The 13,679-nt window shown below is 39.3% G+C and overlaps 1 protein-coding gene across 1 annotated transcript in view; it reads left to right on the top strand.

Annotated features, from left to right (window-relative positions):
- The window catches only part of VPS39 (VPS39 subunit of HOPS complex), a 41,196-nt gene that overhangs the window by 10,516 nt on the left and 17,001 nt on the right, over positions 1–13,679 (top strand). Inside the window, exons 3-10 of the mRNA XM_004421457.3 lie at positions 2,410–2,474; positions 2,788–2,830; positions 4,066–4,160; positions 5,119–5,217; positions 5,671–5,763; positions 7,741–7,924; positions 11,210–11,330; positions 11,442–11,562. Of these exons, the coding sequence (XP_004421514.1) occupies positions 2,410–2,474; positions 2,788–2,830; positions 4,066–4,160; positions 5,119–5,217; positions 5,671–5,763; positions 7,741–7,924; positions 11,210–11,330; positions 11,442–11,562 (821 nt within the window). The remainder of the gene's footprint in view (positions 1–2,409; positions 2,475–2,787; positions 2,831–4,065; positions 4,161–5,118; positions 5,218–5,670; positions 5,764–7,740; positions 7,925–11,209; positions 11,331–11,441; positions 11,563–13,679) is intronic.

The following is a 13,679-nucleotide window of genomic DNA, read 5'->3' as shown; positions in this document are numbered from 1 at the left end:
ACTCACGGTGGTTTTTGGTTTTGGTTTTTTAAAGCCAGTTTCACTTAAGAATGCTCTTGGTGAGGTGGTAACAATTATTAATTTTATTATATCTGGACCTTTGAGAACACGTCTTTATTAATAAACTCTGTGATGTAATGAGAGGTACCTTGCTATGTTGCAGGGTAAGAAGCATGATGGTTGCCTGGGGGAAGAGTACTTATGTGATTGAGTTATGAGCTGAACTGGCCACTTTTTCATGGAGCATTATTTTTGCTTAAAGAATGACTGACAGACAGTCTATGGTTTTTCAGACCATTTGGGTATTTGGTAGATGTTTTTTCAAAAATGAACAAAAAGAATCTATCACTTCAAAGAAAACAACTGGCAGTATTTGTTGCTAAAAATGAAGTTAGAGCTTTCAAGAGGAAACAAGAATTGTGGGAAAATTGTATCCGCCCCCATGAGCTTGACAGCTTCTCATTACTTAAAGATTTTTTTGATGAGCTTGGGGGTGATAATGAGTGTGATTTTTTTTTTTTTAATCCTATAACAAAATGTGCCAACATTTGGAAAATCTGTGTAACTCAGTGAACCAATATTTTCTAATGCATGAAGCTTCTAAATCATGCATGAGTAAAAGATCCATTCAAAGTGTAAGATAGACCAATGGACTTTAATCTAACAGAAAAGATTAGTAATAGGTTTCAGATTTCATATTGTAAGAAATTCCATTTGTCAAGTTTTGATATAGTATCAAAAAAGAAGATCCACAGTTATCTGAGAAAGCTATTAAAATATTCCTCCCTTTTCCAACTATGTGTCCATGTAAAGACCAATTTTTGTCTTATACTTAAACCAAAACAACATATCAAAACAGATTAAATGTAGAAGCAGACGTCAGAGTCAGCTGTCTTCTTTTAAGCCCAACAGTAAAGAGATTTGCAAAAATGTAAAATAATGCATTTTTTTAATTTAGAAAAAATAGTTATTATGCCTTAAAATATGTTATTTATGCTAACATGTAATGGACTTATTACTGTTATTTTAAAATGAGTTAATAAATACATATTTTTAAAATGTCTTGGTTTTAATTTCTAACATGGTAAACATTGATAGAGATAACCCACATAAAAGTTGCAAGGTCTTCAGTAACTTTTACGATTATGAAGGGGTTCCTGAAACCAAAAAGTTTGAAAATCTCTGCCCTAGATAATTCTGCTTATACAGAGAATTGTTAGAAGTAATAATAAAGCCCTTTTCAAATATAGAACTCTTTTCAAGCAGGAAGTGGCTGAATTATTTTTTTTCTTGTGAAATATAATGGCAGAATACAGGGCATGTTTCTGAATCTCCCACAACTTCAGGGCCCCTTCTTCATCTCCTCTGCTGAGGGACACGTAGAGGAATTAAGACCTGCTTTGGTGGCATGGGCCCTTGTGGGGAGTCTCCACTGACTTCCGGGGGCAGGGGCACAGCCAGCTGTGGGGAGCAGCCCGTGGGCAGCAGTGTGTGAACAGTCTCTCCGTGAGCTGGGAGGCAGGTAGCAGCGGGTGGGCCCTGCACACAGGCTTTAGAGTCGGCCCCAGGTTTGCTTCTGGGCTGTCTCACTCCACTGCCTAACTGCGTGACCCGTCAGTTCCTTCAAATGTAAAATTGGATAATAATACCTACTTCTTGGGGTAGTTGTGAGGTTACAGAAAATATATATAAATTTTTAAACCCAGAACCTGGCACCTAGCTATTGCTTAGTTAATGATAGCTGCTGTTATTATTATGATAATTATTCTCTTTTTGATTCTTTGATGACTTTTGAGGCTGAATATTTTTGCCATCCAGCAAGGCTGGCTTCGCATGTTTTATGGTGTATAACTTTCTTCCCCTTTTTTGCAACAGTGCCAGCAGCTGTAGCATCACCTGAAAGTGGCAGTAAGTGTAGGTGTATTAAATTGCTTTAGCTCTGGGGCTGGTGTTGAGTGTTTGCCCTGTCCCGTGATGCAGCACATAGAGTAGCTGCTGGGATTCAGTTGGTCTACATCTAAGGATGCTTTGGGCTGGGTGTCGTTGCTTGGGCTCTTATATGTGACTGTTACTTTTTACACTCTGTTTTCTGAAACGCTTTGCCAAGGTACTATTTTGTAGGGTAAGATCTTCAGACTCACGAGTACCTTGCAGCCTCAGTAAACTTCTGTGGTGTGATCGTTTCTGCTAATGCCAAGTGAAGGTGCATGGAACCCTCTGGTCTAAAATTGGAGTTGAAAGCAACTTACTGTGCTTGTTGACTTCAGATTTTAGAGCTCCAACTAATGGTCTTTTAGGAATTTTTTAAGATTCACATAGGAGAGCAGTATGCAGCAGCGTTTTTTGTTCTAGTTATTTTTATGTGTATCCCTGTATTTGGAATTGTGAATGTTTATTTCTTTTCCATAGGTTGCAACAGGTTTGAAGTGACGCTAGAGAAATCCAATAAGAACTTCTCCAAAAAGATTCAGCAGGTAGGCAGCGATGGTCGCTACAAGAATATTTGACTTCTACGAGACCCTGTCAAAGCTAGAAGCTTGGTAACATTACTTATTAATCTTTGAATCCTCTGCTCTCTGTCCTCCCATTTATGCGGGGATCTCTTCCATCCGTCATGTGCCTGAGATCCTCCTTCACAAGCAGAAATTGTGATTGCACATGAATATAAATCAGATCCCTGTCAGTGGTATAGGTTCTTTAGTCCCTTTTTAGTACTGTAGTTAAATGAATGGTTGCTAAACCTTGTCAGAAGTGTTTAATTGAGTCTATTGATTTGCTATTTTCCAGATCCATGTGGTTTCCCAGTTTAAGATTCTGGTCAGCTTGTTAGGTAAGAAAATGTAGGTTACATTTGTATTTCATATGTCAAAAAAACAAAAACAATGACCTAATTAACACTTTCATGGTTAATTTCATAGTAGTTACTTTAAAATGAAATTGACATATTTCAAACCAGATACAGCAGGGTATGCAGGTAATAAAGGCAACAGCATCCCCCATGAACTTGAGCTCTGCTCTCCAAGAAGTGTCACTTCATTCATTCATTCATTTCGTTTATTCACTCAATAATCGAGCAAATATTTATTGAGCCCTATTCTAGGCATTGGGAATACCAAGTTGAATAAGACATGGTTTCTGTCATTGAAACTTATGTTCTGATTATGAAGACTGAAATGACAGAAAGTAATCATGATACAATGTGATGTTACAATGGAAATTTATAAAAAGTATTGTGGGATCTTAGTAATGGGAGGGACTATATTGTCTAGTGGATGATTAGAATTTCGACAGAAAGAGGGAGGTAGACACAGCATTATAGGCAGAGGGAACAGCTTGGGCAAAGGCCCCAAGATGTGACCAGACTTAGGATATGTGATGGAGAGTGGCAAGGTATCAGGTGAGAGACAGATCAGAGCCAGACTACTCGGGGCCTTGTTTGAAAAGCCATAGTTTCATGGAAGGCAGCCAGTGAGGTTTTCTTCACAAGCACAGGACTAGAAACTTGCTTCAGCCCAGGGCCCCAGTAGTAGAATCTTTTTTAACTTAGTTCCTAGGTGGAGGGGGAACATTTAAAGTAACTAAATCTTCATGACTAAAACTAGATATGAGGCCCAAGTGAAATTATTTTGCTTGCTTTTCTAGAAAAGAAATCCTTGTCATGGGTTTGTGCAAAATCCACAGGGAATTTCCTTTGTCTTTTTAGAGCCTCCTATTGTAAGTAGCTCTGAAAGCCATTTCTCGTACAAATACTGCATCACGAATTTCCAGACTTGAGAAAGACAGAGTATAAGAGTGCTTTAGAAATGAAAGCTCTTTTACTCAAGCCAGCCCAAATTTCAAGGAACAAAATATCCCAGTCCAGAAGACTGAGTGACCTCTTTAATGTTGCGTAATGTGATTCTGGTAGTAGACCAGAATGTATTGTTAGTGAAACTGAAGGTACGTCTTCAACCAACATTTGCCATTTGGTCCTTCTGATTGTTACACAGTTACTTTTTGTCTTGAAGGTGACTATACTAGAGAATTGTGATAATTTATCGTGATGTTTTACCTCCTTCCAAACAGAAAATAATATTTATGTCCATGACCTATTGACATTTCAACAAATCACTACAGTTTCAAAGGCAAAAGGAGCATCACTGTTCACATGTGACCTCCAGGTAAGTGTGGGCAAGATGAGATTTGACTTCGTTCTTTAATAAGTAGGTCTTTCCTACAGCATTCCTACCGTTAGTTGGGAAGAATAACATTGATATCCAAACCCCACAGAGACTCCAAAGGGAATATTTGATTTTGGATTGTATTAGAAATATACCCCATAGCATATGGCCTGAAATGGAAACATTTGCATTCCCTGTGTGTGTGCTACTTAGGGCAGCAGACATCTGTATGGCAGGAGGCAACTAACCAAGGAGAAAGATGCTTGTCATGGACAAGCCATCAGTGGGAAGTCGAGACTGTAACAGTATCATGAACACAATGGGACATGAAGTTGACTCTTATTCTAAGCATATGGTTATAGTCTTTGTCTTGAGGGAGTTTTCGTTATTCAGGAAAGACATTTCTCCTTATATTTGCTAATTCATCATCATTACATTCTTCAAAATCTGCCTCACCCGTCAACTCAGCTTTGATCTCTTAGCATTTATGGTCTACATTGACACTGCATTGTTTTTTGCTTAGGTGTTTTCTTTCCTGCCAATTCCTTTAAAGGATTGAAAGTGAGCCTGCTGTCACTGACACATGCTGATCCCTGACCCAGCATGTATTAACAGCCATGAGTGAGAAACATTTAAGAAAAAAAGGAGGAAGTGGTTAAGTAGGTGAAGGCCTGCCCCGGGATTTTCCTCTCTCAATTACCAATGTCCACAGGATTTGCTGGGGGCAGGGCCTTTGACTGGCAGCCACTGGGGAGGAAGCATTCCTTAGCCTGTTGTTTCTGAGTACATCTTAGAGAATGGTGTTTTTAGGGTCAGCTTGTCTGGCTTAGTGTCTTTGTATTACAGAAGATTTTCAGATTAGTAGCCATTTCAAGGTAGAAAATCTCTAATTTAGTTGTCATTTTGTTATGAAGTCATTATGTGTGCATCCTCATTTACTCTGGGTGTCTCTTTCCAGCACACAGAGACTGGTGAGGAGGTGTTGAGGATGTGTGTGGCTGTGAAAAAGAAGCTGCAGCTCTATTTCTGGAAGGACAGGGAATTTCATGAATTGCAGGTGAAGTCCACTGTTGCCTGGTCCATGGGTTGGGTAGGAGGTGCTGCTGTGGTTGACCTACAGCTCGAAAGACTTCCTCTTCAGTTCTAGTGAAGGTCAGGGTTTCAGTCTTGGAGTTCTCTCCAGATGAATGCTCTGCTTTGAGTACGTGAGAGCTTATTCATGCCCACTTGTCAAAGTCTCTTGGTCTTCAGAGGCAGGGGTAATACAGTTCTATAACTTCTAGACAGATTGGTTTATTTCAAAGTGGCTTTTCACCTTTTCCAAATGTACCTTGTCCAGTTCATGGGTGACTTATATTTTTATTATGGGTGGTTTCCTGTCCTTGTGCTTATAGAATTGTATTCAGATAAGGGTGAGGGGGATTTTGCAGAATGGGGGTGGAATAACAGGAAGGTCATGATTTTTTTCTTTTAACATCTTTCCCTTTGAACTCTCGCCTTCGTTGCTCAGGGAGACTTCAGTGTACCAGATGTGCCCAAGTCCATGGCATGGTGTGAAAATTCTATCTGTGTGGGTTTCAAGAGAGACTACTACCTAATAAGGGTAAAACTTATTATTTTGCAAATATCATCAGTTTACCTCAGGGAGGATGATTTTGAGTTTACTTGGAAGAGATGATTATGTGCTTCTGAACTACAGGTCAAGTAGAGTTTTTGGCATAACAGAGTTTATGTTTGTATGTTTTTTATTTTTCATGTTCTCAACATCTTCCACAAATAAGATGTCTGTGTATCTTAAGCCAGGCAGAGTCAACTCTCAGTTCTCTACATAGTGAATTATCCGCATTGTGTATCTAATTATTGGGATAGATAATTCGGTCTGCTTGCCTCTGTCCAGCAGCATTATCATGGACTGCTATCTTGAAGCCTCAGTGCTCAGGAATTACAAACTAATTTTAACATTAACTTAAGTATTTTTAAGACTTTGAGTTTCCGCCCCAAAATCTTTAGTATATTTGTTTTTAAAATTATTTTCACTGTTTTTTTCCCCAGAGCCACATGTGTTTATTATAGAAAATAAGAAAATATAGATAAGGAAAATAAAGGAAGTACAAAATCATCCATAATCCCCCTGCTCAGAAATAATCACTGTTAACCTTTTGGTCTATGGGGTTCCACCCTGTTTACAAAAATATCATGTTATACACATTGTTTTATAACATGCTTTTTCCCTTAACATAAGCAGTAAATATCCACAACATTGGCTTTTTTCCTCCACTATGCATACTGTATGTAGAAAAGGTTGATATACCATTCATTTAATAGAATAATCTAAATTTCTTAGCTTTATACCCCTCTCTCAATCCAGACTTGGCAATTCTAGAAGCCTTTCTTTCCACCTCCTCACTTCCCTACCCCCCACTGTGTTAGCTCTTCATTGTTTATCTAGTTAATATATTTGTTTCATATTTTTATTGTTGGAATATCCTAATTTTTATCAGCATCAGAGTTGCAAACTTATAAGTGAGTCACTGTTGTGCACCTGACTGAATAGGTGCTGAAAGCAGTCTCTGAGGGGTTGGGAACTGAGCCAGAGTTGGAGTAAGGCTGTCATTCCTCTGACTACCTTGGATGCTGCCATCACCTTCTTGAGGGTAGAGTCTTTTGAGGATGGGAAATCTTGCTTTGGGACCAGACTATTCAAAAATTATTCATTTATTTACATACAGTAAAATTCATTGTTTTTGATGTACAGTTCTGAGTTTTGGCAAATGCCTAGAGTTGTGTAACCACCACCACAATCAAGATTCAGAACAGTTCCATCACCCAAAAAAGTTCCCTTATGCTGCCCCTTTGAATCAACCCCTCCTACATACCAACGTCTAGTAACTACTGATCTCTTTGTCTCTTATAGTTCTGCCTTTTCCAGAATGTCATATAAATAGAATCGTAAAGTATGTAGCCTTTTGAGTCTGGCTTCTTCACTTAGCTTAATGCATTTCACATCCATCTGTGTTGTTGTGTGTCAATATATTTTTTTTTTATGGCTGAGTGGTATTCCATGGTATGGATGTACTAGTTTATTTTTCATTCATCAGTTGAAGGACAAAGTTGTTTTCAATTTTTATCTATTATGAACAAAGCTGCTATAAACATTTGCACACTGGTTTCTGTGTGAACTTAAGTTTTTCATTTCTCTTGGGCAAATGCCTAAGAATGGGATTGCTGGGTCGTCTGGTAAGTGTATATTTAACTTATCATTATAAAGATAACAAACAAAATGGTCGTACCATTTGGCATCCTTACCAGCAGTGTATGAGAGTTCTGTTGGTCTGCATCCTGGCCAGCACTTGACATTGTTAGTTGCCAGGCGAGATGCTTGTCTCTATGTTAGAGAGAAAGAGAACTGGTTCTACGTTGTGATGACAAAATCTGTCATAACAAACTATAATATTTCCTTATGCCAAACAAGAAATGTTACTGGCTTCTGTAAGTTTTGAGTTTTATCTGGATTTTTTCAGGCCGAATTCGTGCCTCTGGCTGGAGAATGCTGGATGACTCACTTTGTGTCTTCCTGTAGGTGGATGGAAAGGGGTCCATCAAAGAGCTCTTCCCAACAGGAAAACAGCTGGAGCCTTTAGTTGCACCTCTGGCAGATGGAAAAGTGGCTGTGGGTCAGGATGATCTCACCGTGGTGCTCAATGAGGAGGGGATCTGCACACAGAAATGTGCCCTCAACTGGACAGACATACCAGTGGCAATGGGTGAGACCACCACAGCTGCTGTTTCCCACTTTGGGCTGGGGTTGTGTGCCACCCTTGCAGAGTGGAATCCCATTCATAGCTTTAGCAGACTGCTCTTCACAGTGTCATTCACTCTCAGTTCCCCTTCTTCTAAGTAGAAAAGTGTCTGAGGGTCATTAAAAATGAGATATTCTGGTTTTTGTAGGAAGCTGGGTTTTGGCCTGGGGGGAAAAATGTAAAGAGAATTATGCATTTTAGGAAGTGATTGTCTACTGCTATTTTTACTTCTTAGTTCCTTTTCTTTTACCTTCTTTTTAATGGTTTTATTGTGTCCTTTGCAAAATAGACTACATCTGGAAATTAGTGGAAATTCCTTATTTATTCCTGTAATACATGTAACTCAATATCGAAGGGTTTTTGATGCGGTGGTTATTGCTGTTGTGGTTTTGTAGTTTAGAGGTGCAGACTGCCTTTAGGTGTCGGTCTCTTGCCTCCACAGTAGGTGTTTCTGCTCTGCACCTGCCTCAGGCTCCCAGCTCTCTGTAGTGGTGTTGCCTGGAAGCACATTTTGGTCAGAAGAGTGAGCATTTTAATAATAGTTACTGCTGTGGAGTGGGGTGTACAGACATGCTGTCTTTAAGGACTCTAGCTCTGGAGAAACGGATTACATTTTGGATAAAGAGACAAAACAAGGCACTACTTCAGGTGTTAAATTGGATGAATTGAGACTGAGTAGTTCAGAAGGGACAAGTTCATTGTTCAGTAGTCGGGAAGAAGTTTTATTACATGGGTAAGATTGGGCTAGACCAGGCAGTGAATTTAGGATCTGGCTTGAAGAAAAATTCCCTTTCATTCTAGCCAGAAAGAATAGTTTGAAAAATGAGCAGAAATGCAGAAGACATGCTGATTTGTGAGAGGGTGTTACAGAGACTGACCTGGCTAAAACAGGTGGTCCGGGTAGTGCAGGAGTAAGGATAGGGCCAGTTGTTGGGGCCCATGTGAAGGTCTGAGAGGCCAGTCGATTCCTAAATGGTAGGATGTTTGATAAAAATTTCATGTTCTAGGGTGGTTATTCTGGTAGTGGTTAGAGATTAATAGACCAGAAGGAACATAAATCAAAAGGATAGCATTTTATAAGGTCCAAGATTATGTATATTAACACATTTGAGGGGCTAAGAGCTTCATGAGAAGCTTCATGATGTCCTAGGGGCCCTTGTTTTCCCTCAGAAGAGGAACCTTGGTAGATTCGATGAAGATGTGTATAATAAGCTTGGGGCATGTTTCTGATGTGCCAGTGTGAGAGTTCTTGTTTTAAAACCTGTTAGCACCCATTGCCTGCAACAGTGTTTCTCAAAAACGTTTCTGTGCCTTTAACATACTGAGGAAGAGGACAGTCTTTCTAGATAGGGTAGGAGAAGCATCATCTGACGGGAGAAAGACTAAACTTCTTAGAATGGTATGCATTTTAAACTTCATTTATTTTCCCATTCTCATCTTTACCACTTCACCTTGGCATTGGTCATTTGGACTCCCCCTAACTGTGCTATCATCCGTGCTGTTGCCTTTAACAGTATCCTGCTCATGTGACAAGGCCTTGTTCAGCGGCACTTCCTCTATGAAGTCTTCTCTGACCCACAGGCAGAATTAGTCACTTCCCCCTTGGTGCTTCCATAGCCCTTTCAGGTTTCTCTGTCATGGCATCCACACTGTCCCACAGATGCTGTGAGTTGTCTGTCTCTTCTGCTCGCATTGGAGCTCCGTGAGCTCTGGGCTCACGTCTTGATCCACTTTGAATAGTGCCTGAAATGTCATAGCCTCTTAGTAGATGCTTGCTGATTAGATGAATCACTGTCATTGTCAGCCATTTATTCTATGCCAAGTTTTCAAGATACAAAGAGATCCAGACCATCTCTGTTGTGAGAGAGTTGGGGAGACTGAACAAATGATAAGATATGACACCTGAAAGGGTTTCTATTGTAGATTACCTTTTTTATTAAATTAGGCCTTATTAAAGTGGGCCAGATTAAAAAAAAGAGAGAGAAGTTTTACATACTTATACAAATGAACACTAAAGAAAATTGGATGAGCTTTTAAAAATGAGGCTAGCATAAGAAGAAAAGAAAAAAATCCAATACAAAAGAACATGCTTTTTAATTTTATTTTTCAGTAAGATGAAAAATATCAGCATAATAAAAAAAGCATTCAAATTGATGGAAATATTACTTAGGCCTCAGGTTCCTCATTTCTGAGTTCCTTTCTGGCTTTGAAATTTTATTGTTCTATTCATTTAGAGATAAATTTCAAATATAAAATGAAAAACTTTTTATCAGAAAGTAGATAATGAGGAAAATAAATTCACAGCAAGTTAGCCATACTAAAAAACTATTCTTAGGGATATATTCTTTGAGGTTAAATTTCTATATGATAATTATGCCATCTAGTGGTTCATTTTTTACTAAATTTTTTTATTTTTTAATTTTATTTTTAATTGTAAAAAACACAACGTAAAATCTATCATCTTAACTATTTTTAAGTGTACAGTTCAGTGGTGTTATGTATATTCCCATTATGGTGCAACAGATTTCAGAACTTTATCATCTTGCAAAACTGAAACTTCATACCCATTAAACCAGAACCCATTTCCCTCTTCCCCTAGCCCTTGGCAGCCATCATTCTACTTTCTCTTTCTGTGAATTTGACATTCTAGATACCTCATATAAGTGGTAGAAAACAGCTACACTGAGAATGCTGTCCAACTGCCTTCTCTGTGAATCATTAAGCATCAAGGGGAGTTTTGCATCTTTTCCCTGTGAAAATCTCAAGGGGAAACAACATTGGCCCGAAACACGGAACTCTTTCTTTAGCATAATTTTAGGGAAAAAAGAAGTTGCCTTCCTCTTGGCCTTCTTAAGAGAATGAAAGAAGAGGCTATGTAACCTTGTTGTCCCACTGATGAGTTGTTGGGGCGGCTACAGTGGGCTTCTGTCTGGCCTCGCCTTGTGACTGATGAGAGAGGAGCAAGTGAGGCTCTCACCCAGTTCTTTGGGGGAAATGGTAGGAGCAGGACCAGTTCACTCTCAGCAAAGCTACTTGCATCCTTTTTGTGCAAGAGATTTCTCTTAGCATCACTCAGGCAAACAATTGTTTTTCTTTGTATATGACATTGTAGGATCCTGGCTTCATGTTTGACTAGTGGACTTTTTGGAGATCCCATTTAAATACAGCTTAGAAATGGGCAACTGAAACAGTCCATAAACCTAAAGCCTTAGACCAGAACGACAACTCAAGGTATTTTCTCTTGCACAGAGCACCAGCCTCCCTACATCATTGCAGTGTTGCCTCGATATGTGGAGATCCGAACATTTGAGCCAAGGCTTCTGGTCCAGAGCATTGAATTGCAAAGGCCCCGTTTCATTACCTCGGGAGGGTAAGGAATTTCTTTCTTTACTGTAGCTGCTGTATTATTCCAAAGCTTTAAAGTCACCTATGTCATCATAAAACCTGTGTTTTTTGCTGATATTGTTACTCCTGCCTCCAGATCAAACATTATCTATGTGGCCAGCAATCATTTTGTCTGGAGACTCATTCCTGTCCCTATGGCAACCCAAATCCAACAGCTCCTCCAAGACAAGCAGTTTGAATTGGCTCTGCAGCTCGCGGTAAGACTTATTTCTGAGATACGAGTGTGAGTCTGCCTTCCTCATTATTATCTGAAGCAGGTGATTTGGGTTTAAATGTTCATGTTTAGTTTGGACTGGTGGAATAAGCACAGAGCTGAAAGTCAGGGGGCTTGGATTCACGGTCTTACTCCGCCATGAAATATCTACGTAATGCTAAGTGATTTCACTTTTTCAGTTTGCTTAACTGTCAGATGTAGAATGAATGCCAATTGTAATAGTACCTCATAGAATTAATAGGAGAATAAAATAATTTAATAGCTATGGCATGGCCTTGAAAAATTAAAGACAATTACAAACATTAAAGTAGCAATCATAAATGTAAGCCTGCAGTCTGACTGACACAACAACTGGAGGGCCTCTCAAAATCTCTTTCAGCAGTAGACTCGTGTGCTTGGATAAGCAGGCCATCTTTACATGTTCTGAAACCACCTCAAGTTGCTGCATTCAACAGGGCCGTGCTCTTATGTTCGACCGTCCCTCTCCTTGAGTGTGTGCATGGCATGATGTTCACAGCAAAGTAGTGAGCATGCTCTTGTTGCGGTGATGCTCCCATTGCCAACACACTTCTTGAGACTGACTTCCGAGGCTTGTCTTGCCCTTTTAAACATCCTCAGTGGTGATTATTGTCATCAGTAGAGGGTGGATTCAATTTTAAGAAACAACCAAAAGTCATTCTGAGCCTAACCTAGTCATTACATTGGACAATGTTGATTTGGTAAAAGAAAAGAGATTTTTATGAGGATAATAGTAGGAAAACTTAATGTCTAGAGTATCTTGTAAATTATTTCCGAAAGGAAAGCAGTGGTCACAAATTTTGGAATTCATATGTTTATAGTTATATATGGTGGATACTTTTGAAGAGCAACATTTATTTTGGATGTGTAAGTTCTGGATTTAAAACAAAAATCCAGTCTTAATAGTTAGATGTATTTAATATTCCATAAAGATTATTTGTTTCCTGGGGCATTAATTTTCAGCATCTTACTATTCCTTTTTTTCCCACTCATGTGTTGCCCTATATTCTTTTCTTTTCTTTTTTTTTTGTTGGGGAAGAGTCACCCTGAGCTACCAATCTTCCTCTTTTTTTTTTTTTCCCCTCCCAAAAGCCCCAGTACATAGTTGTATATTCTAGTTGTTAAGTCCTTCTAGTTCTCCTATGTGAGCCGCCACCACAGCATGGCTACTGACAGAGAGGTGGTGTGGTTCCGCACCCGAGAACCGAACCCAGGCTGCTGACGTGGTGAAAGCGCCAAACTTGAACCACTAGGCCATCAGGGCTGGCTCTCATTTTCATTTTTAAAATAATGAATACCCATGAACCTACCATCTTACCCAAGAAAGATAACGTATAATAACCTCTATGTTCCTCCCCATCCCATCCCTCTGCCATCCCTCTAGACACAGCCGTTATCCTAAATTTTGTGTTTTTCACGCCCTTTAAAATTTGTTTTGTTTAATCTTTTACATATATATGTGTGCTTGAATAATATATTTAGTTTTTGAACTTTATAAAAAGGGTATCATGCAGTAGTTAGCTCTTTTAGTGTCTGTTTTTCTTAACAGGAAGATCTTGGGTCTTTTCAGTGGTCTTCCTGCTGCAGCTTGTCTGTTTAATCTTCGGTAGAGAAGATGGAAGTGGGTTTCCATTTGTCCTTCTCTTTTCTAGGCTTGTACTTAGTAAGTGTTCTGCCCTATGACTAAAGAACATTGGTTGACATCATCCTAGCTCTAGAGGAACCTATATTTTATTTCAATAAATGAAAGAACATACATAAAACTTGCAGAGGGCAATTACACTCCAAACTTTGGTATTGGCAAAACATGGAGCAAAATGCTAGCAAAGAGACAGTTCCGTGTGGCATGGAAAAGGTATCCTAAGGTTGGACCCTCTAAGGATAAGGACCCTTGAAAGTAAGATCAGGAGCAGGAAATGGGGGGCGTGAAGAGCCTGAGGAAGTTAAAGAAGTGAAAACAAGTGTGGAATCAAGTATTTCCAGGACGTTTGGAGCCCATCCTGACTGGAGCAGGTGTGGCTTGAATGTCTGGGAATAAGCTAGATAAGGCGGCCGCGCCAGGTTTAAAAGCCCTTAACGCAC

The sequence above is a fragment of the Ceratotherium simum genome, chromosome 3 (genome assembly GCF_057802395.1).
Source record: "Ceratotherium simum simum isolate JZ-2026a chromosome 3, ASM5780239v1, whole genome shotgun sequence".
NCBI lineage: Eukaryota > Metazoa > Chordata > Mammalia > Perissodactyla > Rhinocerotidae > Ceratotherium > Ceratotherium simum.
This window is presented reverse-complemented; position numbering and strand designations above follow the sequence as displayed.